The sequence below is a fragment of the Triturus cristatus genome, chromosome 8 (assembly GCF_964204655.1).
Source record: "Triturus cristatus chromosome 8, aTriCri1.1, whole genome shotgun sequence".
In the NCBI taxonomy this organism is placed as follows: Eukaryota; Metazoa; Chordata; class Amphibia; order Caudata; family Salamandridae; genus Triturus; species Triturus cristatus.
Window position 1 is genome coordinate 1,518,764,079 of NC_140591.1, and position 27,829 is coordinate 1,518,791,907.

The following is a 27,829-nucleotide window of genomic DNA, read 5'->3' on the forward strand; positions in this document are numbered from 1 at the left end:
TTTATAGGTTTTTAGGACAGACAAGTAGATTGCCTTTAGCTCGGGACTGTAAGTTTTTCTCCAAGCTCGCTCGGCTCTCCTTGCAGCTAATTTCTTCCCTTTTAGATCTGAAGTGAACCATCGATTGGCTGCATGGGCCCGCTTAACTGTGAGCCGCCTCAGAGGGGCGAACTCGTCACCCGCCAGAGTCAGCCAGTTGTTAATGGCAGCCAATTGGGAGGTAGCGGCGAGGCCTGCAAGGTCAGGACTGGTTTTGGCCAGAGTTGAGCAGAGAGAGGGCATGTCCGTTTTACCCCATTTCCTGACCCAGATGTTTTTGGGGAGTGGGGGTTTGGCCATCGCGGTCAGTGCAAGGGAAAAGGAGATGATAAAGTGATCTGACCAAGAACACGGAGATATTGTAGGGAATGTTGATGGAATATTTAATGCCCAGACTTGATCCAACATGTGACCATATGTGTGCGTGGAACTTTGAGTGAGCAATAAAAAATTCAGAGAGATCATAAGGTCAGTGAATTCTTTGGATTGGAGACTCTCAGCAGGTTCATTGGGCCAAAAATGTAGGTCCCCTAGGACTAGTACTGATGAGTTGTTAATCACCAGGGTGGCCAGGAGAGCCTGAATGCTTGGGAGGAAAGACGGGGTAGGTTGGGGAGGGCGATAAATTAGAACAAAGGTGAGTGGTGCCTGATGGAGGGTCGAGCGGGCTACAAGGTAGTCTACATCAGGAATAGGTGGGGAAGGGAGAGTCTGAAAGCTGAAATCAGTCCGGGCTATTAAGGCCACTCCACCGCCCCGTTTGCCCTCTGGCCGGTCTGCTCGAATGACGGAGTATGAAGGGGGCAGTGCTGCTAGCACGTTGGGTAGGGAGTCAGCCTTGAACCAGGTCTCAGTTAGAAATAAGAGATCTGGTTCATGAGTGTCGATGTAATCAAATAGCTCGTACTGATGATTGACCGCAGACCTAGTGTTTAGGAGCGTAACTGAGGTATTGCATAGTTGGGCGGGAGGGACTAATGGGGGCAGGGGAGTGGTAGAAAACATTGTGGGTGAAGGAACTAGATGTGAAGAAATAATGGGGGGACAGTGAGGAGGGGGGGTGAATAGACCAAGCTGTCTCAGGAAGTAATTACTGAGGGGTCGACAGCTCCAGGGGCCCAATAAGAGTATAATAGGGCAGGCGGATACGTAATTAAATGGGCAGTGTCTCGTGCCCCTAGCCCCGTCCGGCCGCGGACGGGCGCAGACGGGCTTAACTCAGGCGCAACACCGGCGCGCCTTCGTCGCGCCCGCTGCGCTCGTCCGCTGCGCTGACACATACTGCTCGATTAAGTAGGGGCGGAGCGGTGGAGGAGGGGCAGGGCTGGGATGGAAGGCAGCCCAACCAAAGATGGCGCACGCTGCCGCTGGGAGCCCGCAAACGCGCCAACCCAACCTAGCAACCCACCTCTGAAACCCGAATGAGGTAAGAACCTGCACAAACTTTAAAACGAGTTAATGACAATAAAAATACAGTGCAAACATAACATCGCCTGCGCTCGTAGTCAACAGGAGTGGAGTGCAGGGAAATAATAGCGAGCTTTCCAAGCGTTTACCGGCCCGCCCACTGCCACCGGGCTACTAGCAAACACAAGAGGGAAAGAATCCTGGCTCCTAAGTAGGGGCGGAGCGGTGGAGGAGGGGCAGGGCTGGGATGGAAGGCAGCCCAACCAAAGATGGCGCACGCTGCCGCTGGGAGCCCGCAAATGCGCCAACCCAACCTAGCAACCCACCTCTGAAACCCGAATGAGGTAAGAACCTGCACAAACTTTAAAACGAGTTAATGACAATAAAAATACAGTGCAAACATAACATCGCCTGCGCTCGTAGTCAACAGGAGTGGAGTGCAGGGAAATAATAGCGAGCTTTCCAAGCGTTTACCGGCCAGCCCACTGCCACCGGGCTACTAGCAAACACAAGAGGGAAAGAATCCTGGCTCCTAAGTAGGGGCGGAGCGGTGGAGGAGGGGCAGGGCTGGGATGGAAGGCAGCCCAACCAAAGATGGCGCACGCTGCCGCTGGGAGCCCGCAAACGCGCCAACCCAACCTAGCAACCCACCTCTGAAACCCGAATGAGGTAAGAACCTGCACAAACTTTAAAACGAGTTAATGACAATAAAAATACAGTGCAAACATAACATCGCCTGCGCTCGTAGTCAACAGGAGTGGAGTGCAGGGAAATAATAGCGAGCTTTCCAAGCGTTTACCGGCCAGCCCACTGCCACCGGGCTACTAGCAAACACAAGAGGGAAAGAATCCTGGCTCCTAAGTAGGGGCGGAGCGGTGGAGGAGGGGCAGGGCTGGGATGGAAGGCAGCCCAACCAAAGATGGCGCACGCTGCCGCTGGGAGCCCGTAAACGCGCCAACCCAACCTAGCAACCCACCTCTGAAACCCGAATGAGGTAAGAACCTGCACAAACTTTAAAACGAGTTAATGACAATAAAAATACAGTGCAAACATAACATCGCCTGCGCTCGTAGTCAACAGGAGTGGAGTGCAGGGAAATAATAGCGAGCTTTCCAAGCGTTTACCGGCCAGCCCACTGCCACCGGGCTACTAGCAAACACAAGAGGGAAAGAATCCTGGCTCCTAAGTAGGGGCGGAGCGGTGGAGGAGGGGCAGGGCTGGGATGGAAGGCAGCCCAACCAAAGATGGCGCACGCTGCCGCTGGGAGCCCGCAAACGCGCCAACCCAACCTAGCAACCCACCTCTGAAACCCGAATGAGGTAAGAACCTGCACAAACTTTAAAACGAGTTAATGACAATAAAAATACAGTGCAAACATAACATCGCCTGCGCTCGTAGTCAACAGGAGTGGAGTGCAGGGAAATAATAGCGAGTTTTCCAAGCATTTACCCGCCAGCCCACTGCCACCGGGCTACTAGCAAACACAAGAGGGAAAGAATCCTGGCTCCTAAGTAGGGGCGGAGCGGTGGAGGAGGGGCAGGGCTGGGATGGAAGGCAGCCCAACCAAAGATGGCTCACGCTGCCACTGGGAGCCCGCAAACGCGCCAACCCAACCTAGCAACCCACCTCTGAAACCCGAATGAGGTAAGAACCTGCACAAACTTTAAAACGAGTTAATGACAATAAAAATACAGTGCAAACATAACATCGCCTGCGCTCGTAGTCAACAGGAGTGGAGTGCAGGGAAATAATAGCGAGCTTTCCAAGCGTTTACCGGCCAGCCCACTGCCACCGGGCTACTAGCAAACACAAGAGGGAAAGAATCCTGGCTCCTAAGTAGGGGCGGAGCGGTGGAGGAGGGGCAGGGCTGGGATGGAAGGCAGCCCAACCAAAGATGGCGCACGCTGCCGCTGGGAGCCCGCAAACGCGCCAAACCAACCTAGCAACCCACCTCTGAAACCCGAATGAGGTAAGAACCTGCACAAACTTTAAAACGAGTTAATGACAATAAAAATACAGTGCAAACATAACATCGCCTGCGCTCGTAGTCAACAGGAGTGGAGTGCAGGGAAATAATAGCGAGCTTTCCAAGCGTTTACCGGCCAGCCCACTGCCACCGGGCTACTAGCAAACACAAGAGGGAAAGAATCCTGGCTCCTAAGTAGGGGCGGAGCGGTGGAGGAGGGGCAGGGCTGGGATGGAAGGCAGCCCAACCAAAGATGGCGCACGCTGCCGCTGGGAGCCCGCAAACGCGCCAACCCAACCTAGCAACCCACCTCTGAAACCCGAATGAGGTAAGAACCTGCACAAACTTTAAAACGAGTTAATGACAATAAAAATGTCATTAACAACACCACCAAATTCCAAGTTCTAAATGTTACTATTCCCCATGATGAATAGGTGGGATTCGCTTTGAAACTCCCTTTCATGTGGGCCACAAGAGGGATCCCTTATTTTGGCATAACTATAATGTCAACTATAGATAAATCAATTACACCAAACTACTGAGAACAGTACGTTCGCTTATTCAATCCTTGCATGGGGGACCCATATCCTGGCTGGGACATATAGCCACTGTAAAAATGTCTCTCCTGCCCAAGATTTTATATCTTGTGCAGGTGATGCCACTACAACCACCTATATCAGTGAGCAAAAAATTACAATCCACCATCGAATCCTTTATCTGGGGTAGCAAACGCGCCAGAATGGCCAGGGAAAGAGCACATCTACCGATTGCCAAAGGAGGATTGGGCATACCTCATTTATTGCGTTACTACCAGGCAGCACTGCTGCGTTTTCTGGTGGAGTAGCAACGCCCCCTCACGGAAAAGCATTGGTGTTTCCTGGTCCAAGCAGTGGCAGGAATACACATAAGGAAAATTCCATGGCTTCCGCATCAATTGCACCCTGCAAGGGTGTCCATCTCCCCAGTTGCCCGAGCTACGGTGGCAGCCTGGGATAAGACCTGCGCTCCTGAACAGTTCTCTACCCCAATCTCTCCCTTGACTCCGATCTTGGGAAATCCAGACTTCCCATAGGCCCTAAATGAGCGAGCGTACACCCAGTGGCAGGAAGCCAACTGCAAACGCATTGACAACTTGTTAGATAAACATGGCCTATTAGATTTTAAACATATGCAACGAAGCTTTCGATTCCCACACTCAGAGCACTGGCGTTTTATAGCAGTACGACATTGGGTTACATCACAGTCCTTCAGACCACAAGCTAGCAGGAAACTTACCTCATTTTAGCGCTGGCTAATATCTAGAAGTGATGATCACTGATTGCTAGCAGGCATATACGCATTCCTCAACACTACAACCAACTCCTCACACACACCTGCTAGGAATAGACGGAGCCAGAATGTGAACACACTTTTACCCAAAAGGAGTGGACAGATATTTCACATCGAACGCGCACATCAGCTACTAGTTCATCCGGCAGAGTAACACTACTAGCAAGCATTTGCAATGCAATAGGTCTCGCATTTACGCGAGTTTAAGCTTTTGGCATTGTAAATGACAATGCGTTTTATTTATGTTTCAAAAACGAAAACCATAAATAAAAGGCTTTGTCATTTACAATATCAATAGCTTAAACTCGTGTAAATGCAAGACCTGTTGCATTGCAAATGCTTGTTAATTCTGCTCAGAGTTTCCTTAGTGAAAAGAATTTGAAAAATAAACCAGGTCATTTATAAAAACTGAAAACATTCAATTCAATCTACAGTTTTGAGATACCATAAGGGTTGTGATTGCTTTTCCTCTAGTATATTGAATAAAAAAAAATTAAACAATACTTTGCACAAACATTGGCAAATCCAACAGTTCAGTACTTGCATTATATAAAGGAAAGACCAACTGCTTTTGTGAATGCTTACTTTAGCTGTGATTACAAATAAAGAGAAACAAGTCGGATAAGTGAGGGGCACAGCGGCAGCGAGAAAAGAATTGGCGAGTAGTTCAAAGAGAAAGAGAACCAAGCAGAAAACAGAGGAGGTGGAAAGGGTCATGAGTGGGAAGACAAAGATGGGCTATGAACCATGGACAGAGAAGAGACAGATAAAAGGAAATGTCTGGAAAATCAGAGTCTGCGAGTGGAGAAAGTCCACAACGGAAAGAAGAGTCGTGCTAGTGAAAGGCTGAAAGTCATGTCATATATTCATACTGTAGAGAGTCACATGGTAAAGCAAGGACCCCAGAGGCTGGAGACGAGTGGGGCAGAGTCACAGTGAAGGTGTGAGAGTGGCACCTAAAGGGAGAGTCACAGCCGAGATCTGACCGAGGGGGAGAGAAGGTGGGTGAGTGCCGAGCGGTGTAGTCTTTTTGTTTTTGTTTTGAGAGGTCCACAACATACATCTAGCCCGAACAATGCAAAAGTGCACACACTACCTTCAGCTTGTTACTTGAACAGAATCAACATACTTTTCACTGGTGGCTTCACTGCTCTTCTACCGTTGTTAAAACACAGCAGTGCTCAGACTTAAAATGGACCACTGCCAAAAAAAGAGGCACAGTGTCAACTGCACCGGGGGAAAGAGAAGACAACCCGGTTTTACAGGTTTGATAAACTCGCACCACAAGGATTCAGAAGTGTACAGGCCACTTCGCAGATACAATCAGTTACCTCTAAGATGGGAGATTCAAAACAAAACACGAGTAAACACAAAGGTGCCAATGAGAAGGCTGGAAACAGGCCGAGGGAGGTACTGCTAAAAGCAAACCAAAGCGCCAGTGGAACAAGCATTGGCCGTGCGCGAGCGGCTGTGAGATGCGATCTGTGGTGGGGAGGGGGAGAAGCAGGAGTTGTGTGCGCACGCACGCGCAAAAGGGAGGAACAAAGCCCGGGAGTTGTGTGTGCGTGCACGCACGCGCTAAAAGAAAATTTTAAAAAGCACGCAAATGGCAAAGATGGCGGCTAAGCGCGTCCTCTAGCGTGTAACCGCAAGGGCTATGCCAGCAAGCGCTATGCCAGCAAAAGCGTGTGGCAGCACTTTTAAAAGCCACTTACTAAATGTCTCGCAGAGCAGCGCATGCGCTGGCTCAGGCGAGACCTAAAAACTGTCCAATACTGGTACTACACTCTGGCCCATCTGGCTCAGTGGCAGAAGGGGAAGAACAGCCAATGTTGGTGCCACTGCAACCAGTCTGGCACACTTGTCCACTTGCCGTGGCACTGCCCCGAACTTCACAGCTACTGGACAGATGTCTTAGCAGAAATCGACAAGATGTTCCATTCTTAGATTCCTCGCTTCCCCAGCCATATTTTGCTAGTCCTCCCCAATATTCAAACATATGCACTACATTCCAATAGGGGGAAGGCCATCACCCTGGCATTTTGTGAAGTGAAGCAGGTTCTACTGTCTAGATGGGGTACGGACCCGGTACCAACACTCACAGACTAGCTGCACAAACTCTGGGACTTACTGGGCATGGAAAAGTTGACAGCTGTAATAACTCATACTTTACCCAAATTTGAGAAAACTTGGGGAACATGTATCAAGCACCTTTCTGACATTTATCGCAAAGTCACCTGCCCAGTATATCTACGAGTCAACCGTCTCACGTCTACAGCTCAAACTAAGGATTAAGTTGTTACCATAAATGGACATTGACAAGATCTCAAAGCATTATCCAGATGTGCATGTCTTGTTTTGTTCTTTCTTGCTAGTTGATTTCCCGCCCCTTCTCCCCACTTCCTATTACCCTCTTTTGTGTTATATTCCTCGCCGGCCATTGGATGTAGGCAATGGCTGTTGTATTTTCCTTTTTCAAAAACAAAATTGTTACAATCCTAAAAAGATAGTGAACAAACATTGGCGGATTCTAACATCTAACCAGCTTAACTTCAGCAAGTCCTTATTTTCCTTCAAAAGGAAATTGAATATAAGGGACAAGCACATCCACACAAACACATGGCAACGCTCCGTAGATAGGCCAAACCCTCTGTAGGCTCTTCCCCGGTTTCAGGAAGAGTAGGGGGAAGCAAAGGCTGAAAATCCAAGAAGGTTCTGGTCTGCATGTGATGCGTTGGAAAAACTTGCCGCACAGGTGTGATGTGTGGAAATCTGGATGCCCTGGAGGTCGATGCTGCAGTGGTCAACAGGCGCTGCAGCAAATTATTTATTTATTTATTTCCAGCTGCGGTCCCATGATGTGTTGATTCTTTCAGCCGCACAGTAGGACTTGCATCGGAGTCTGCAGTGGTCACGGACTTCGCAGACAGGTGCGCTGAACTCGGGCTGCGGCTGTTTCTGCAGCTGCTGGCTGGCACTGCATCGATTTCTTTGGCCGTATGGCGGCGGTGCATGGATATTCTTCCCGCACGGTGGTGCTGCGCCAGAAAAACAGGTGCTGGAAGGGCACAGCATTGATTTTTATAGTTCTTGCTGCTTTTTGCAGCAGGAACAACCTCTAAGGGCACATAACTGGAATTGGCACCACAAGGCAGGTCAGAAATCCCAGCAGTGGAATTCAAGGATGTTGCAGGTGAAGGCTTTGTGTCCCTGAGACTTCTCAACAAGACGCAAGCTCTACTTCAAGCCCTTGGAGAATCTCCTCAAGCATGATACAGCAAAGAAAAAGTCCAGTCCTTTCCACTGCCCACAGACAGACGCAGCAACTGCAGGCCAACCCAGCAAAGCAACACACAGCAAATGGGCAGTATTCCTCCTAACAGCTCTCAGCTATTCTTCTTGACAGGGTCCTCTTGATCCAGAAGTGCTCTAAAAGTCTGGGGTTTTAGGTCCAATACTGGTACCCCATTTGGCCATTGAAATAGGCAAACTTCCAAAGAAAGTCTTTGTTGTTTTATGTTCCTGCCTTGACGTGGCTCCAGACACACTCCAGGGAGATGGAGGCAGCATTGTGAGAGGACAGGTACAACGCTATTCAGGTGTCAGTTACAACTCCTCCCACTATTCTAGCCCAGGAACACCCAGTAGCCTGCTGACGAGTGTTAGAAATGAGGGTCTCTAGCTGGCAAGGGCTTGCACCTTTGTCCAAATAGGGACCCTTCTTCGTAGTCAGGTTAAGGGAGTTACACTCCTAAAATAACCCCTGCTCACCCCCTTGTTAGCTTGGCACGAGCAGTCAGGCTTATCCTAGAGGCATTTGCACATAACCAACAGTAATACAGTGTAAGCACTACAAAAGGACACCACACCAGTTTAGAAAAATATCCAATATTTTTATATACTTAAGACAAGACCAAAACGATAAAAATCCACAATACAGTACTTAAAAATCTTCAGTTATCAAAGTATCCTTGAAAAACAGTTCCTTGATGTCGATAGCTCCGTCCGGGGCTTTCACGGCATTGTGACAAACAAATCCAAACAGTTCTGGCTGACCGCGGCGTCGTGGGTCAGCTACGGTGTCGGGAAGACCCGCAAACAGTACCTTTCAGAAATGCAGGTCGTTGATGACCTTTCGTTGTCACACGTGTTGCAGGTCGATCTCCTCTCTGATGGAGTCAGGAGCGCTGGCGTCGGCAGGCGTGGATGCTGTGGTGCGAAGTGCAGCGGTGTGATGCCCTCAGGTCACGGTGCAAGCAGCGCCTCTGTGGCGGTGTCAGATGGCGTCGTTAGTGGGACCAGGGTCGCGGTGTGAAATGAAGGCGGTGCTTGCCACGGTGCTGGCAGGTCACGGTGCAGCAGCGGCATCGTCGTTGCTGAAGCGCTGTAGTCGGCTGACGAACTGGAGTCGATGGCACCGGCGTCGGTAGGCCAAGGCTGCGGTGCCGGGTGAGGGCGGTGCGTCGTGTAACTTTATGAGTGGTGCTCTCGAACCACGGTGCAAGCAGCGGCATCGAGTCTGGCATGGAGCGGCGTCATCGGGGATACCAGGGTGTCGTCGTGAAGTGAGGCGGTGCGGAGTGCGGTGCCCACAGGTCGCAGTGTGAGCAGCGGCTCAGTGATGGCGTCAACAGGTGTCGGTGAGACCAAGGTTGCGGTGCGGCATTGCGGCGGTGCCCTCTGCGGTGCTTTCAGGACAAGGAGTTGGCAGCGGCGTCGTAGATGGCGTCGGGCTTGAAGTCTTTGCTGTTCCTAAGACTTCTTGAACAGGGGGCAATCTCTACCTCAAGCCCTTTGAGAAACTCACAAAAGTAGATTGCAGAAAGTTCAGTCCAGTCCTTTCACTGCCCAAGACAGAAGCAGCCACTCCAGGCCAACACAGCAAAGCACACAGCAAAGTGGTAGTTCCTCCTCACAGCTTCTCAAGCTCTTCTTCTTGGCAGTCGTCTTAGTCCAAAATAGTTCTTTGAAGTCTTTTCTATCCCTGAGACTTCCAGCAGGAGGCAAGCTCTACCCCAAGCCCTTGGAGAAAACTCTAACAGTAGGATGATGAAAGCACAGACCAGTCCTTTCCCTACTCAAGACAGAAGCAGCCACTGCAGGCTAACCCCTCTAAACGCAGCATAGGGGCAGTACTCCTCTTCCAGCTTTCCCGGTTCTTCTTCCTGGCAGGTTCCTTAGTTCAGAATTATCTAAAGTTCTGGGGTCTGGGCCCCAATATTTATACCACCAAATCCTTTCTCCTCTGAAGGCAGAGGGTCCTGTACCTAGTTCAAACCAGTTCTGGTTGCATTCTGCCAGTGTGCACCTTCTTCCTTTGTCAGTGTAGGCCAGGGTAATCAGACGCACCACAGGAGGTGGAGCCAGCATTGTGGAAGGCAGGCACAGCCCTATTCAGACCCAGGTGCGACTCCTCCCACCCATCTATGTGCAGATAAGTCTAATCAGCCCTGTGCTGACTCACCCTGTCTCCTGGAGTCTCCCCCAGCCCCTGTCACTCACAAACCAGACAGACAATACACAAGCTAGCAGAGGCAGGCTGGATGGTTAGGTTAGAAAATACCTACTTTCTAAAAGTGGTGTTTTCAAAAACAGAATGTTAAAACCATCTTCACTAAAATATGTATTTTATCATTCTGAGTTCAGGCATACTAAACTCAAATTCCTACCATGTTTCCTGGGTCAGTTAGGATTTTAGGATGTTATAATCAGACTGCCCATTCTGGCCTATGGGGAACAGGTAGCCTTGCAATAGTGAAAAACAAAGTAGGCTGTAATTCACTATCAGGACATGCCATACCCACCAGGGCATGTCCTACCTTTTACATACAATGCACCCTGCCCACAGGGGTACCTTGGGCCTACCTTAGGGGTGACTAACATGTAGAAAAGGGAAGGTTTAGGGACTGGCAAGTGTGTGCACTTGCCAAGTCGACATGGCAGCCCCAGGCTGCACACAGGCTCTGCAATGGCAGGCCAGAGTTACACTTTACGGGCTGTTTGCGTGTGTGGCACAATCCAGTGCTGCAGCCCACCAACAGCATTTGATTTATAGGCCCTGGCACTCGCAGTGCACTTTACTAGGGACTGACACATAAATCAAATAGGCCAATCATGGAAACACCAATCCATAACACATTTTACACAGAGAGCATATGTACTTTAGCACTGATTGGCAGTGGGAAACTGCCCAGAGTCCTAAAACCAACACAAACAGGTCAGGCAAAAATAGGAGGAAAACGCAAAAAGTTTAGGGATAACCCTGCAAAAAGGGCCATTTCCAATAACGAGCCATCAGGATATGCAGACATACCTCAGCTCCCTTTGTGTGACTGTCTAGAGTGAATGCACAAATAGGCACCAGTCAGTCTGAATCAGACATTGATTCCACAGGCAAGCAGAGGCACAGGATGGTTAAACAAGAAAAATGCCTACTTTCTAAAAGTAGCATTTTCAAACACACAATTTAATAACCAACTTTGATAAAAGATGTATTTTTAACTTCTGCAACACGTTTACAGGGCTACTTGTGTGGGTGGCCCAACCAGTGCTGCAGGCCCACTAGTAGCGTTTGATTTACAGGCTCTAGGCACACAGTGTACTTTGCTTTGGACTTACCAGTAAGTCAAATATGTCAATCATGGATAATCAATCAAAATCACAATTTAGACAGGGAGCACTTAGCAGTGTACAGCAGTGGTAAAGTGCCCAGAGTACCGAAACCAGCAAAAACGAAGTCCAACATACAGTTAAAAATTAGAGGAGGTAGAGGCACATAGACAAAGGAAACCACACCAAGGATGCCAGGTCTAACATAATTGTGAGCAAAAAACCCTAGACTATATTCATTATTCATAGAATAAGAACAAAGATAGAGGTGAAAGCCAACTAAGACTGATTTGTATGTTGTTGTATCAGTCAGGGGCAGACTACATGGATCTGATGCCCTTACCTGCTGACAGCTTCTATGTGCCTATGTAGATACCCCATACCTGTTATTGGTCACTTAACCATTACTACAGTGACTTCAGAATGCAATACCTACTGAAAAGTTTAGCAATAATTTGCCCCCCTTCTGTTTTTAATGAGCAAATATCCCAAAGTACAAAGCTCAAGTCATAAGGCAGTTAGTAGTTTTGTACACCGACTGCTTTGTGACCCTACCCTTATTTTGTCCAGCGTTGGATGTAAATATACATTGCAGTGCAAAATGTCTGTTAGGTAGGATTTGCAGAATCCTGCCCAATTAACATTAATGAGGCAGGATTGCTTTTTCAAATCCCCTTCAATGGATTGTGAATGCAGTGATAGAAGCCTAGGAGGCACAGAAGGCCCGCTTCTGAGCATTCACAGTCACAGATCTTCAACTTCTCTATTTTACAGCTTTTCCAGCCCCGTCCCTTAAATAGATAGCAACTATATTAATAAAAGTTGGCATTCTGTGAATGGTATTGGAGGTTCATACAGCGGTGCCCTGGGCCACTTTCCGCATCCCCCACTTCAGAGCACCCATATTCATACATGATAAAACAGTAAACATTAATTCAAGCATCCCATCCATAAACTTTGTATTTTTTCATTTGACACCATAAGTGAGCCCGGTATACCCAGATGTGGGTCCAGGGCTCACTGTGCCACTTGAACCAAGCTAAACTCAGCACATAACAAAAGTGAAATCACTCCTGGGTTTCTTGTGTTCTGGTTCAAGGAGGATCTGACTTGGCAGTTCGGGCTGAACTGTTTGCATGAAGAGCAGGGTCAAGACCGATTTGCATATGGGTGACTACAAACTGAGGTGGCATGGTGGGGTAAAAACGATGGATTGGGTTGCGGCCCGAGCGATCGTCAGTGGCTGAGATTAATTCAAGCATTCCATCTAACACCTTGTTGTTTTTGCATTTGATGCCCTAAGAGCGCCGGGTATGCCCAGACGTGGGCTCCAGGCTCATTGAGCCACGGGACCCTGGCTGATGAGCCCATAACAAGCATGCAACTGGTCCTGGGTTGCTTGTGTTCCGGTTCAGGAGGGACCTGGCTTGGCAGTTTGGGCTGGACTGCTCCCAGGAGGAACAGGGTCAATACTGATTTGCATATGATTGAATCCAAACAGAGGTGGCATGGTGGGTAAAAAACGATGGATTGGGATGAGCCACAAGCAATTGCTGGTGGCTGAGATTAATTCAAGCATTCCATCCATCATCATGTTGTTTTGCCCAAAACTTAGTAAAGCACTTTGTGGTTCTCCTGTCTTTCGGGGGGCACCACAAGAAAGAGTATGCACATCTTAAATGGGCCCCAGTGCCTTATGAAGTGCTCCTTTGCGCTGAGGACTATCTCTAAAGTCCGTTTGTTGCAGCTGCCAGACCATGGAAACTTTTCATTTTTCAGATTTTGATACGCTACGGCAGCGTTTAATTCAACTGTGGGTGCTGTTTCCTCTTTTCTGGAGCACCGACCCACAGTTCACAGAGACCACAAGGAGGTTCCTGAGCTGCACCTCCTAGGCTATCTCCAGACCCACCTCAGCACACTTCTCCTTGTGCTAGTTGGAGAGATGATTGCCACTACTGCCCCCACCTGCCAGTGGGTGGGTGCAGGAGTGCAGCTATGCTCTTCTCACGGCACCAGGCCCCTATGCTCACCGGGAAAGGTAGTGTCAGCAGTTCCCACCTTTCCTTATGGGGCAGTATGTGGATATAGCAGGACAGTGCTTGAAGTCCCAAAGGAGCTCCAGTACTCCCTGGGTACTATCAAACAAACCACTAGATGCATTAAGACTTTCCTCAATATGGGATGTGGTATGATTTTTAATTTTAGATAGCTCAACCCCCTTTTCATGGACCAAGATAGGGGATTCACTCTCTTGCTCCTGGTCTTGAGCTCCAACCACGAGTACGACCTCCGAGGGACTCTTGACCCCCAGAATTGCGTAATCTTATTTCTTTGTCCTTCCTGCACAGTTCTCTCCTCTACTAGACAGCATCTTCCTGCAGGACACTGTGGCAACACCACTTTCCACAGTAAGGTGTCCTTTTCCCTGAAGGCAGTTTCCATTCCTCGAGCAACGTTCATTTTCAGTCACTTGCACAACTGCTTTGTCATCATTCAGAATGGCTGAAGAATCCATAAGACAGGCTTCTCCTCCGGGGGATGCAGTTCAGATACCCCCTTTTTCCAGCAGGCAGTTTCTCCATGCAGTCTAAATCTCGCCAGGCAGGGGTCTTCCCAGACTATCCCTACTAGAAAGGAAGTTGGCAATAGGAGAGTCTTGCTCTGGAATTCAATTAATTCGCTTCCACTCTTCTGAGTGGATCTTGTCACTGGTTCATGAGAATACTGGCACACTGGCCTGTGTTTCTACCCACTATTTATTCTAAGTTTGTAGACAGAGAGAGGGTAGTCCACTGAACCTCCCCTTGTAAAAGTTTCAGACAGCTCCTGATATTTTCCGCATCCCTTCCAGACTGTAAAGCCACAGTCTTTTTCCTAGAGTATCAACAGGAAAGGAGGTGTAGCTGGCAGTTCCCTGTCGGGTAGACCCAAAAAACAAAGGCACGATAGAGGAGAGGCCTTCCCTCTCGGCTACTATACAACTCTGTCTGCAGTAAAACCTGTGAGGGACAAATGATGCAGGAAAGTGTTAGGGAGCATCCCTGTTCTTCAGAGGTGCATCTGCCCCCCTCCTTCCTTTCACAGGAGGCTGATCCACTTCAAAAATCCTCTACAATCAATATCCATATCTGGGAGGCTCTCACTATCCGACATAGTGTATGCAAAACCCACACAGGGGATCCAAAATGTATTCCTATCCCCATACAGGAAAGCACTAGAGATACTCTACAAGCCATAATGGACCAACCTGTGCAGTGCACATACTCTCCATACGTGTTACCTGAAAACGTCCCAGAGCTAGCTGTAGGCTACTGGCCTTATATTAAAAGGTTGGTGCCACAGGATGTAGCTCATAAGCGTGTGGGAGACTCTGATAGGGAGGCTCACCATACAACATAGGTCCAAATTCAGGGGGTTAGAATGTATGTATTTATATTGTGAGAACCTAGCAAAAGGTGGCAAAGTGCTGTACCGTGTCAAAGGCAAAAGTACATTCAACAAGTGATTGGAATGGTAGCTGGCGTCTGGTTGCAGAACTGCCAATGATATTAAAGGCCTGTAAAAGCCATTGTTGCAAGCAGATAAATAATGTAATATTAAACTGAGTTCCATATTGAATTTAATACTTGTTATAGAACTTATTGAGTTTGTATATAAAGCATTACTTGCCTTTGAATCTTTGTTGCATCTTCTTCGTAGGTTTGAGCATCAAACATGGCCACCACTGGCTTGTACAAACTGGATGATGGTGAAACCTTTGCAAGCAACTGTTTTCCTGTCAGGAGCCTTTTTCGGCCTGGGGTTGAGGGTAAGGCTGAATTTTCTACATCTGATCTTTTCTTGAATACACTTAATCACTGACTGGTTCTTCTTGACGTCTGTATAATTTTGTTACCACCACTGTTAACATTATCCAGTTTTATGTGGGATGAAAAAGGTGGGATGGCTCTAAAATGGGCACGGCCTAAGTGTTTTTAAGAAATGTCCACAAGCATATGGCCTAATACAAGTGAAACAGAATCCTGTGCTTTACAAATCCATAAATAGTCTTACTGGACACAGAATAACTGAAACCATCAGGCTGATACCCTAAAGCAAGTGGAAAAATTAGTTAATTTTGAAAAAGCCATAAAAAACTGATGTGGGAGACTTGCATAAAGTTCTTTGCATCCAAGTCTTCTCAAGTGTTACTGGTTTCAGCTAATATATTTTTATTTTATTTTTGTTGGTGTTAATGCCAGGAGATTTCTCATTAAATGCATCAAGGCCGTTTCTACTAGTACACAGTAAGAGAAGGGGATGAACCTAATTGTATTCCTAATTGTATTATATCGATAAAGACACTTTTAGTCTATCATGTTAATCTTGGTAATGTGCCCTAGTACAAATAGAGTTCACATCTTCCTTGACGTCCTTTGTTTTTTAGGTCTCGCCTACGCAGCGTGCATGCGCTGCATAGGAGAAAGACCTTTAGCCATCGATTCGCCTTTTTAGCCAAAAACATGCGCGCGTTGCATTGCTTTTAATGGCAACGCGTGCACGTCTGGCGATTCCCTTGTGCGCGCGAGCTTTGACACCATATGGTTGTAATTAACTTGCAAACATATGGTGCCCCTGCTCACTCCCGCAAGGGAAACAGGCGCAGGCCCCTTCCTGTCTCCCCTCCCCCTGCTGCCTCCTCCCTTAGCTCGAGGCGCGCTCGTTTGTTTTTCTCGTTTCCATAGCAGTCCCTCTATCATCTCCAAGCTCTCTGACCCAAAATGCGCTTGCTTGCCTATTTTTGCTTCTATTTTGTTTGAAATTCTTCATTGTAGCTTTGTGACAAACATCTGCATCCAGTATGCAGCAATTTTGATTGTGTGTAAAATATACTTTTTTTCTTTGCAAAGGACAACAGACTGAATGTGAATATAAGACTACAAGCCTGGTATCTTTTGTCCCGTCGTCTTGTATCTCAAAACCTGCAAGTCTGGGCAATCTGTGTACTCTATAAATACATTGTAATCTCACTGTCTGGAGAGCTTCAATCTTGTAATGCCACGGTCGTCTTGATCTTTATCATTCTTTAAAAAATTTCATTTGACATGTTTGTAATTGCCAACGCCGCAATTGTGATGAACTGCCATAACTGTAGTATTCATTGTGTTGACCAAATTTCCTTCCAGGAAAAGCTCCACAAACAAGCAGTAAAGGTTATGCTTAGATGCCTCCCAGTGACATCAGAGTAAGTGTGAGGCGACCTACTGTAGTGCCTTTAAGTGATTTATAAAAGCAGCACTTTAAGTGTCCTGGTCATTGCGAAGCTGCCCTTCACAGAATTAGCTGGTAATTACATCGACATGCCTTTATTCACAATTATCAATTTAAGCAAAACAGGGCGCGAGATAGGCCGCCTTGTGTGCGACATGAACTTCGGAAAGTGTCTGCTCAAGTGGGCAAATCTTTTAGGGCGCATTGTTTCGAAAAGCAGTCCCCGCCGTACTTGACTGGGGTATCTTAAACAAAGCTTTAACTAAAAGCATCTCTTAGGAGGGCCTGGCGGCGGAATCAGCGGGCTGGATGCAAGCCTCTTCTTGTAGTGACAAGTACTCGGGTTGTAGGCAAACACCAAGAGCCGTTGACGTGTCAACACCGTGTTTTCTTTATTTCAAGATGTTTGCTGACTGGGACTCCCCAGAGTAGAGGTTGCCTCCTCTCCTGGAGTTATTGATCGAAGCAGATAATCTAAGCTCCATTTATCTCCGCCTCCAGCAACTAATGGATCAGATCCCGGAGGATTTCAGTCGCAGGTTAGACTTATAAATGAGGGCATTTTGTATGCGTGTGGACACGATCAAGGTCACATCTCTTTGAAAATACCCTTACGTTCCCAGCCTCGTGAAATGAACTGGTAATATATTTGGCAACTTAATCTCTGGATTGCCTTCTCACATGAGACCAGCTTGTCTGCGTCTAAGTCCACTCAGTATTTACTTCCAATAATGAAATGGCGGAACATAATGCGGCGCGGGGACATCGCAAGGCTCCCTGAGCTACATGAACTGCTCTGGGCCATAATTGCAGCTTTAATAATCTGATTTGTCAAAACTGTCAGAACTGAGGGTTGATCATCTGGAAGCCAGATAAACAAAATACTTGTAATTGTGCGGTCCATAGGCGTACTTTAATCTCCTGCACTGAGGTGTTTAACTAATGATGTATGTACATATGTAGGCACATAGGTGTTAAAAGTAGATTGCTATGGATGCCGACGAAAACAACTGAAAAAATAACTCTCAAAATTACAGAAACGTACTCGTACTCGTAATAATGCACTGTATCATCTAATCATTAGCTGATACCGTGCATAAATATTTTTTTTCCAAAATCACATTCTTCTCTTAACAAAAAACTTTTACTCACTTGGAGTAGCCACTAGCACACCCCACTACCATACATTAGATTCTAATTATATATTATTTAGGCACTTTTATTTTATTAAAAGTGCTTATTGTAGGCTATACATTACGTAGTCGTAACTTGCATGCCAAGCATTGGCATAGCCAATAGGTCTCGCTTTTGGGACCTTATAAGTATTTACTTATGCAGCACCATATCCTTGGTGCAACAACATCAACTGTTGCAGGGCTAAACACTTATAAGGTTCCATAGGCGAGACCTATTGGCTATGCCAATGCTTGGTTTTTTATGGGCAGGGGTATGTGCTTTTCTTACTGTACTGGTCAGATACATTTTCTTTGGTTGTGAAATGCTGCCAGTGTAAATAGTGTATTGAAAGGTGTTGTCCGACTGGTATTCAAAGATAGGGAAGCTTGTTAAATTCCAACTTATAAAAGCATTTTTCAACTTGAATGAAAATATGTTGGACTCACAGATTGAAACTCCATCACTGGGGCAATAGGCAGCACAGCTAATTAATGAGTGGTCCATCAGATTAGCCTTTTGTAAATCTATACTTACAACTTGAAGGGTATCGGATGCATCCCGGTGTCCAACACATGACCACCTGTGTGTGTAGGCGCTTTAATTAATTACTTGATTATATGTTCATTATATATAACCACTGTGGAGTATTCATTGAATCTACAATGGTAAGAACACCGCTAATTTTTTATTGCAACGCTACATCAGTTTTTTTTTCATTGTGTCATAAAGGGAAGATTTGTTGATGTAGACAACAGCCTCTGTTTTGTTATGTGTGTGCAGTGAGACGAACTTGATGTTATGTTTTTTTTTATCACACATGGACTATCTACTATGGATACAACCTGCTTCATTCTGTTCCTTTTCTTGATTAGTGACATAAGCTCAAGCGCATTCCAAGCAACCATTTTAACCACAATCTGATATTGAAATGAAATGTGTTATAACTTCAGCTTTAAATTGTCACATCCCTGTTCCAGATGCCAACATGGACAACAGATTTAGAGCCAACTATGGCTCAAAGGACTGATAAAGAATAAAGGGTTCCAAAATCTTTTGTGTGTTTCTGAAAGGGCATGGGATGAGTCACTGAGCTGTGGCAAACTTGCTTGTAATCTTACTTCAGCAACTGAAGGATCACCAAATAGAAGAACTTGAAATGGGACTAAATGGATAGTATTAATTTAATCTTTTTAGTAATAAATTGACAATATTAATCAGATTTAGAGGAAATGAGATTCAGATTGAGTCTCCTTTAGAAGACCTTTCTGATGATAAACTATGTGAAGCCACATAAATGGTTGCAGAGGGGAACTATTATCTAATCAGACGCTCACTGTGGTCTTCAGCTCTGTATGTTATAAAAGATGCCCTCTCCTGGTGCCATGTTGTGTGCTCCAAGAAACGGACCTGAGGACTGCTGAGATATTGAAAACTAAATTAGTTCGCTTCCACTCGTTTGCTATTCATACCACACAATCTCTACTCTTCTCTCCAATCCCACTGATTTTGCCTAAGGAAAAAGAATGGACTGCAGGGATATTGCAAGCAGACAGAAAGCAGACACCGCTGGGTCACTCAATTTAACACTAAGAGTACCTGCCAGCTGCTTGCCGCTTCTGCAAGCAGTAGTAATCTTTACTAAGTATATGCCCATCTATATATGAGGCAAGGACACTGGGCTACTGCTGCAGCAATGAGGACTCTGGGCATAATGATCACTAATGGTTTTTTGAGAGGAAGAGAGAGAGAGAAAGAGAGCAAAGGTCTATGCAAGCGAAGGAGTGTGAAAGCCAGGAGATGATATGGGAAGTATACTACTTTTTTTACCTATTACCAACTCAAGCTGTTGCTGCAGAAATGTATGCATCCTAGAAATGCAGTGTGCTAATTCCTAAAAAGTTGCTGAGCATTCATTGAACCTTTGCCTGACAGGGGTTAGTGGATGCATGCCAAAGTCTCTCTGTATGTTTTATGTTGTGTTGACATGAGTTCTGGAAAACAGATAAAGTTTTCAGACATAAAAAAGTTGATCAGGATCTTTACAAGAGTCTAAGAGTGGGATAAAGGCACACAATGGGAAAACGAGGGGGTAAAACAGAGAGCAGGAAGACAGAAGGACAAGACGTTTGTGGGGCGTGGTTGGAGCTCATGTGAACAGCCGCAGTGAGAGGCATGAAGGGGTCCACAGGGATTCTTCTTATGGAAGCCGATGTGAAACTGAGATATATAAATTTGGGGGTTAGCCCATAAAAGAAGTCCCCATTAGCCAAGCCATGCCTAGAAAGACCTCATGATGTTGCCAAGCCCCTCGTTTGTGTGGTAGCTGGGACATACCACTTTTCAGAAAGAGTGAGGAGAACAAGCAATAGATCATAATTTTATAGTCTTATACCGCACTGTAGGAAATTGGGTTATCAGTTGTGGGGCCTGAACAAGTAATAGGCCCACACTTCTCCTTATTGGGAACCAAGCACCACAATGTAGCACTTGACTCTCTCAGGACAGCAAAGCAGGGCAGTCCAAGTCCTGATTGGGGGATGTAGTGTGGGCTAGTAATCACCGTTTGCTGACACACAATAATAACACTCAATGAATGACTGTCCAGTTTGTTCTTTTTCTTTAGAAAAAAAAGTACATTTATTACACAAAAACTGCTAAATACTATGCAGTAATTTGCAAATATGTACTTTGGCAGATGGAAAATACCATAGATGACATTGCATAATCACCTTTGATCTCCCTAAAGGGGTCATACAAGCATCTAAGGTAAGCCTACTGGGTGATCAAAGGTTCAAGAGCAACAAACCGCAAGTTAAAGGTATAATTTTGTACTCAAATGCAGTCATCAATAATAATCATGTGTAAATGCACTTATTACTGTTAATGAAGTATATTCTGGGTAATTATTAATCAGTGCCAATGTTAGACCTGTCAGCCCTTTGGGTGGTCCCTCCTCATCATTATTTATTTTGTCCCACTTTTGCCTCAAACCCTGTTAGTATTTTTCCTTTTTGGGAACCACCAGACTTTTTAGTATTGATGCAGGTTCAGGGAGCCATTTTATCTACCCCTGGAACTTCTGTCTGAGGGCCTGGAGCACAAAATGGTGGCCACCCATTGTCACCTGTGACATCAATGGAACCTACTAGAACCTTCTGCAACATTCTGGAACCCTGTGACAGTTGGAGGCGGTTTAGAATGTTGGGAAGCTAAGCCAGAGTTGACAGTTGGAGTGGGCAGTTGGCACCTGACTGGTGAAGAGAGAGCAGCAGAAACCTGAAGGAGGAAGGAGTGAGGCAGCAGGGGTGGAAACTTGTGCCTGGAGTGGGGTCCATAAACCAACCCTTGATACTAGTCCCTACTGACTGAGCCCAGCCTGGAGCCCTGTGTGGGCAAAAGCAAGAAAACCCATCTTAAGGAGCTGGACAGCAGGAACAGGCCTTAAAAGTAAAGAACAGCAAGTTCCTGACCTGGTTACTGGTAACTACCTGAAGTCCGACGTCGAGAAGCCTAGAGACCTGGAGCCCGAGGTGGAGAAGCGGCGCTGACTGGAAAGCAGACGTCGTACCCGGAGCCACCAGAGGTCGAGAGAGGGCGCCGACGGAGGTCGTGGAGAGTACCAGAGGTCGTGGAGGAAGACACCTGAGGTCGAGTGTGCGGCGTCGACGGGGGAGTGAAGTCCGCCCTCCGGAGTCGCCGGAGACCGAGGTGAATCGTGCCGGAGGTCGGGAGTGGAGATCGCACTCCGGAGTCGCCGGAACCTGAAGAGAATCGTGCCGGAGGTCGGGAGTGGAGGTCGCACTCCGGAGTCGCCGGAACCTGAGGAAAGGAGCACCGGAGGTCGGGAGTGGAGATCGCACTCCGGAGCCGTCGGAAGTCGACATCGAGCCAAGACTGCCCGACGTCATCGAACCGGAGGTCGACATCGAGCCGAGGCCGGCGACATCGAACCGGAGCCGCCCGAAGTCGACATCGAGCCAAGACTGCCCGACGTCATCGAACCAGAGGTCGACATCGAGCCGAGGCCGCCGACATCGAACCGGAACCGCCTATCGACGTCGTCAAGAACTGACATTGCGCCGAGGCCGCCGACATCGAACCGGAACCGCCTCACGGCGTCGACACGACTCCAGCGGCGTCGGAGCTTCATAAAAAGGGCAGTAAGTGGAATAGAGGGCGCCTAAGGCCCTGTGGAGCCCTGAGAGACTATCCTAGGGGCTAGAGAGGTGCTGGAACCAGCTTGATTGTGCCAGGGGTGAGCTGAGACTAATACAGAGGGGTTGTGTAGTGTGGGAGAGCCAGATCTCTAGATTCCCCCTTGATCTACCTCAGTTTAGGCCTCAGCCTTGTCCAAGCCAGGGAGTATACCCCTCAGGCCATCCAAATCTCTACAAGCTGGGATTGGGTCAAATCATCCCATAGTACCTCAGGAATGTGAACTGATTTTCAAGTGTCACTGTTGGCTTTTATTATTTATTGAGAGCACTGTATATATTGTATTTATCCTATTTATTGCCTCACAGTATTTATTGTTTCACAGTATTTATTGTCGCACAATATTTATTGTCTCGCAGTATTTATTGCCTCATAATATTTAATTGCCTGTTATGTAATGCACTTATATTTATGCCTTGATTATTTAGGATCTACTTTATTTATTGAATCGTTAAGATAGTATTTATTTGACGTACCCTTCCACAGAAAAAGCCTTGTGTACTGTGATTGTATTATTATTTATTTAATCAGCAACTAAGAGAAAAGAAGATAAAGAGATATATTTTCAGTATAATTTTTGAGGTGTAGTGTCGTTTTTGGAACGGATGCACGCATGGTTATTGTGTGGGTATGACGTATGCTTAACACGGTGCCTTCCTTACCGCTCGAGCCAAGCTACCACAGCGTGTCTGGGAGAACACCACCACCACCCTTCCGGTGTGGGAGTGGGTTTTTCTAACATGATTGGTGTTCAGCGGCGGGATTGAGCTGTGCCTACGTATACTCGACAATAACTGTGGGTAGTCCATAGGCCTACACCGGGAGTTTTCTCAAAGCGGCCTTCCTAATTGTGAGTTTTTGTTTTTTCCAAATTTACTCTGGTGGTGGGAGGAGGTATTATATAAGGTACCCCCCTGCATAGCTTCTGTAAAAACCTGTCTTCTGTTCTGAGTGGGCAAAATGGAATTTGTCTTAGAAAATGTGGAAACCTATACTGTGGCCCAACTCAGAGAGTTCTGTCAGAGAGAGGGGGTGTACTGTCCCCCAGGTGCCAAGAAGGCTGAACTCCAGACCAGCTTGAGGGCTTGGGGGGAGGCACGACGAGAGAGTAAGGCTGAGCAGGAAGACAGGGATGGAGAGCCTGACAGCGAGGGGGCTGGGATGTACCAACCTGAGGTGGGGAACCTAGTAGCGGGGCCCAGAACCATTTCCAGGAAGGGCAGCACTGTCTCTAGCGGTGGCTTATCTGAAGTAGAGTTAACTGACCGGAGGGAGAAAAGACAGCTCACATGGAAGTTAGCAGAGCTGGAGAAAGAGAAGGAGGGACAGAGGATGGCTCACGAGTTAAGGCTGAAAGAGATAGATCTTCAGATCCTAAGAGCTAGGGCACACCCTGTTCCTAATGGTGGCAGCAAAGACCAAGAAATCACCAGGGAACCCAAACCCTACCTGCCAAAGGACATAGTAGCTAGCTATGGGGCGGGTGACGATATCGCCAAGTGGCTAGCGGCCTATGAGGTCTCGTTAAGGGCCCATGGGGTTCCAGAGAAGTACTGGGGAGGGGGATTGTACAAGTACATGCCTCCAGCTGGTAGGGATGCATTATTGGCCCTCGAGGAGGATGAGCAGACCCACTACCCCACCATGAAAGTGGCGCTCATAAGAAAGTTTGGACTAACACCCGAAAAGTACAGACAGAAGTTCCGGGGTAGTCACAAACTGGGCACACAGAATTGGGTGGACTTCCTGGACTATGCAAAGAAGGCACTAGAGGGTTGGATTCAGGGCAGTGAAGTGAGGAACTACGAGGGGTTGTTTGATTTAGTACTGAAGGAACACCTGCTCGAAAAATGTTTCCCTGAACTGCGTCAACACCTGGTGGATAGCAAGCTGACCAATCCCCGGAAGCTTGCTGAGGAGGCGGACATTTGGGCTAGTACCCGGGTGTCCACAAGGGGGACTGGAGGGGATACTCAAAAGGCCGGACAGGGCGCCCCCCAGAAGAAAGAGGGAGGGGAAAAGAAAAAGGAGTTCTCCAAAGGCCCCCAAAATAATTTCCAAGGAAAGGGAACAGGATTCACCCCTAGGGCTAACCCACCCAGAAACCCTAATCCTGGCCAGAGTCAGCAGCCAAGGGTTGTCCATTGCTTCGAGTGCGGTGGCGTTGGACACTATAAGGGAGATGCGAAGTGCCCGAAACGACCACCCCCTCCCATTGGAGGAAAGACCCCCGGAGTAGCTAGTGCAGTGCTCGGGGAGGAGATGCCCTTAACTAAGGGAAGGGAGTGGGCGGGTGTCACTTTAGTGTCCCTGGGAGAACGGGAGATGGTTCCTAAGATCCAGGTGCCTGCAAATACCGTAAAGTATGGGCAGTGGGTCACCATCAACGGCCAAAGAGGGGAGGCTCTGAGAGACACAGGAGCCAGTATGACTATGGTACGTAGCCAACTGGTGTCTCCAGAGCAGGTAATTCCCGATGTACTCCACCCAGCCGCGATGGCTGACGGCAGAACAGGCCACTATCCAGTGGCCGAGGTTCCCTTTGAATGGGAGGGGGTTGCAGGTTCACTTCGAGTTGCCGTAAGCCCTGCCGTGCCAGTCGATTGTCTGCTGGGGAATGACATGGAGCACAATGCTTGGAAGGAGGTGGAATACCCGACTCATGCTGAGATGCTGGGTACACCTGACTGGGCCTGTGTCAGCACAGGGTCCGCGACTACCCGGAGAGGGAGTTCGTTCAGGCTGGAGCCTGGAACAAAGGCCCAGCCAGCTGCCGATCAAGGGAAGAACCGAGGACAGGAGGAGCCTGCCTCGGCGTCCACACCCCGTAGGACGGATAGGCCACCGGAGGTGGTGGACCAGGAGTCTGCGGTGGGGGATGTCACCAAACTGGAGGACCTACCCATCCCGGCCGAGTGGCACGTGGAGGGAGGCCCGACCAGGGAGGAATTCTGCCAGGGCCAGAGGGAGTGCCCTACCCTTGAGGGGCTGAGGCGTCAGGCCAAAGCCCAGGCAGCAGGGAACGTTGAAGGGAACTACAGTGTTTACTGGGAGGATGGCCTCCTCTACAGTGAACCCAAGGCACCCCTACATGGATCGTCACGAGCCTTGGTAGTCCCTTAACGTTATCGAGCCTTCCTTCTGGAGTTGGCTCACGAGATCCCATTGGCAGGACACCTGGGGCAAGACAAGACCTTCGCCCGTCTTGTCCCACACTTTTATTGGCCTCAAATGAAAGTGTCGTCCGATACCTACTGCCGGACATGTGTGTCTTGCCAAGCCAGTGGGAAAACAGGGGTGAAGCTGAAAGCTCCCCTGGAACCACTTCCTGTCGTTAGCACCCCCTTTGAAAGGGTGGGCATCGACATTGTAGGTCCGTTAGATCCGCCAACGTCAGCTGGTCACAGGTTTATCCTGGTCCTGGTGGATCATGCCACACGGTACCCAGAGGCAATACCTCTGAGGACCATAACAGCACCTGTTGTGGCTAGGGCCCTGATGGGAATCTTTACCCGAATGGGTTTTCCCAAGGAAGTTGTGTCCGACAGGGGGACCAACTTCATGTCAGCGTACATGCGGGCCATGTGGAAGGAGTGTGGAGTGACCTACCGGTTCACAACTCCTTACCACCCCCAGACCAATGGTCTGGTGGAGAGGTTTAACAAAACCTTGAAAGGCATGATCAGAAGTCTGCCTGAAAGCCTGCGGAGGAAATGGGACGTCCTCCTACCCTGTCTATTGTTTTCCTACAGGGAAGTGCCACAGAAGGGAGTGGGCTTCAGCCCCTTCGAGCTTCTGTATGGGCACCCTGTACGTGGACCTCTCAACCTGGTGAGAGACGGATGGGAAAGAACTCCCAGAAAGCTTCCCCAGGATGTGGTGAGCTACATGCTGGCCTTCCGGAGCCAAATGGCTAAGTTGTGGAAGCAAGCTTCTGACAACTTGGAAGCCAGCCAAGCAGTAATGAAGGCGTGGTATGACCACAATGCTCACCCGGTGGAGTTGGAGCCTGGCCAGAAGGTGTGGGTGATCGAACCAGGAGAGCTTAGCGCCCTCCAGGATCGCTGGTCAGGACCCTTTGAGGTGTTGGAGAAGAAGGGTAAGGCTACCTACTTGGTGGATCTTAAAACCCCTCGTCAGCCCCTACGGGTGCTGCACGCCAACCGCCTCAAACCCCACCACGAGAGGCCCGAAGTCATCTTGATGATGGTGACTGACGGAGCAGAGGACGTGGAAAGCGAGCCTCTCCCCGATTTGTTTGCGTCTCAAGAGAAGGATGGGTCGGTGGAGGGAGTGATTCTCTCCCCATCTCTAACTCCTGAACAGCAGGAGGACTGCCGCCAGGTCCTGGGGCAGTACTCTTCGTTGTTCTCCCTTGTCCCGGGTAGGACTCACCTGTGCGTCCATGACGTGGACACAGGAGACAGCCCACCTGTGAAGTCCAAGATCTACCGGATGTCAGACAAGGTGAAGGCCAGCATTCACAGTGAAGTCACTAAGATGCTGGAGCTAGGAGTGATCGAACCTTCTAGCAGCCCCTGGTCCAGTCCGGTGGTACTAGTACCAAAAGCTGCACCACCGGGTGCCCAACCGGAACTGAGGTTCTGTGTGGACTACCGGGGACTGAATTCAGTAACCAAAACTGATGCTCATCCGATCCCTAGGGCGGATGAATTGATTGACCGGCTGGGAGCTGCCCAATATCTAAGTACCTTTGACCTTACTTCTGGGTACTGGCAGATCTCTTTGACTGATGGAGCAAGGGAAAGGTCAGCCTTCTCCACGCCCAATGGCCACTACCAGTTCTGTGTGATGCCCTTTGGGCTCAAGAACGCACCTGCCACGTTTCAGCGCCTGGTAAACCAGATCCTCACCGGAATGGAGAGTTTCTCTGCTGCTTATCTGGATGACATAGCCGTCTTCAGTAACAGCTGGGAGGATCACTTGAGTCACCTGCAAGCTGTTCTCCAGGCCCTGAGACAAGCTGGATTAACGATCAAGGCCAGTAAATGCCAGATCGGGCAGGGGTCGGTAGTGTACCCTGGACACTTGGTGGGTAGGGGAGCGGTGCAACCCCTCCAGGCGAAGATCGAGGCCATCATGGCCTGGGAACCCCCCAAGACACAGACTGAGGTCCGAGCTTTTCTGGGCCTCACGGGATATTACCGCCGCTTCGTGAAGGGGTACGGTACCATTGTAGCCCCCCTCACGGAGCTCACGTCCAAGAAACAACCTCGACGGGTAGTCTGGACGGAGGCTTGTCAGCAGGCCTTTGTGAGACTGAAGAAAGCCATGTGCGAGGCCCCGGTCTTAAGGGCCCCAGACTTTTCCAAGGAGTTCATTGTCCAGACGGATGCATCAGAACATGGCATTGGGGCAGTGTTATCGCAACTCAATGAAGAGGGTCTGGATCAACCCGTGGTCTTCCTATCCCGGAGACTACTTCCCAGGGAACAGAAGTGGAGTGCAATAGAGTGTGAAGCCTTTGCAGTGGTATGGGCTCTGAAGAAGTTGCGGCCATACTTGTTTGGCTCACACTTCCTGGTTCAGACCGACTACAGACCCCTTCGTTGGCTGATGCAGATGAAGGGGGAGAATCCCAAGTTGTTGAGGTGGTCTTTCTCCCTACAGGGAATGGACTTTCAGGTGGAACATCGGCCTGGAGTGGACCACGCCAATGCAGACGGTCTCTCAAGGTATTTCCGCCTTAGTGATGAGAACTCCCAAGGGGTTGGGTAGCTCTCCCCACTTTCAGCTGGGGGGGACGCGTGTTAGACCTGTCAGCCCTTTGGGTGGTCCCTCCTCATCATTATTTATTTTGTCCCACTTTTGCCT

At 48.4% G+C, this 27,829-nt stretch overlaps 1 protein-coding gene across 1 annotated transcript in view; it reads left to right on the forward strand.

Moving 5' to 3' along the window:
• Positions 1 to 27,829, forward strand: part of XRRA1 (X-ray radiation resistance associated 1) — a 314,818-nt gene that overhangs the window by 64,026 nt on the left and 222,963 nt on the right. Inside the window, exon 2 of the mRNA XM_085623358.1 lies at positions 15,053 to 15,161. Coding sequence (XP_085479484.1) covers positions 15,068 to 15,161 — 94 coding nt within the window. The 5' untranslated portion in view covers positions 15,053 to 15,067. The remainder of the gene's footprint in view (positions 1 to 15,052; positions 15,162 to 27,829) is intronic.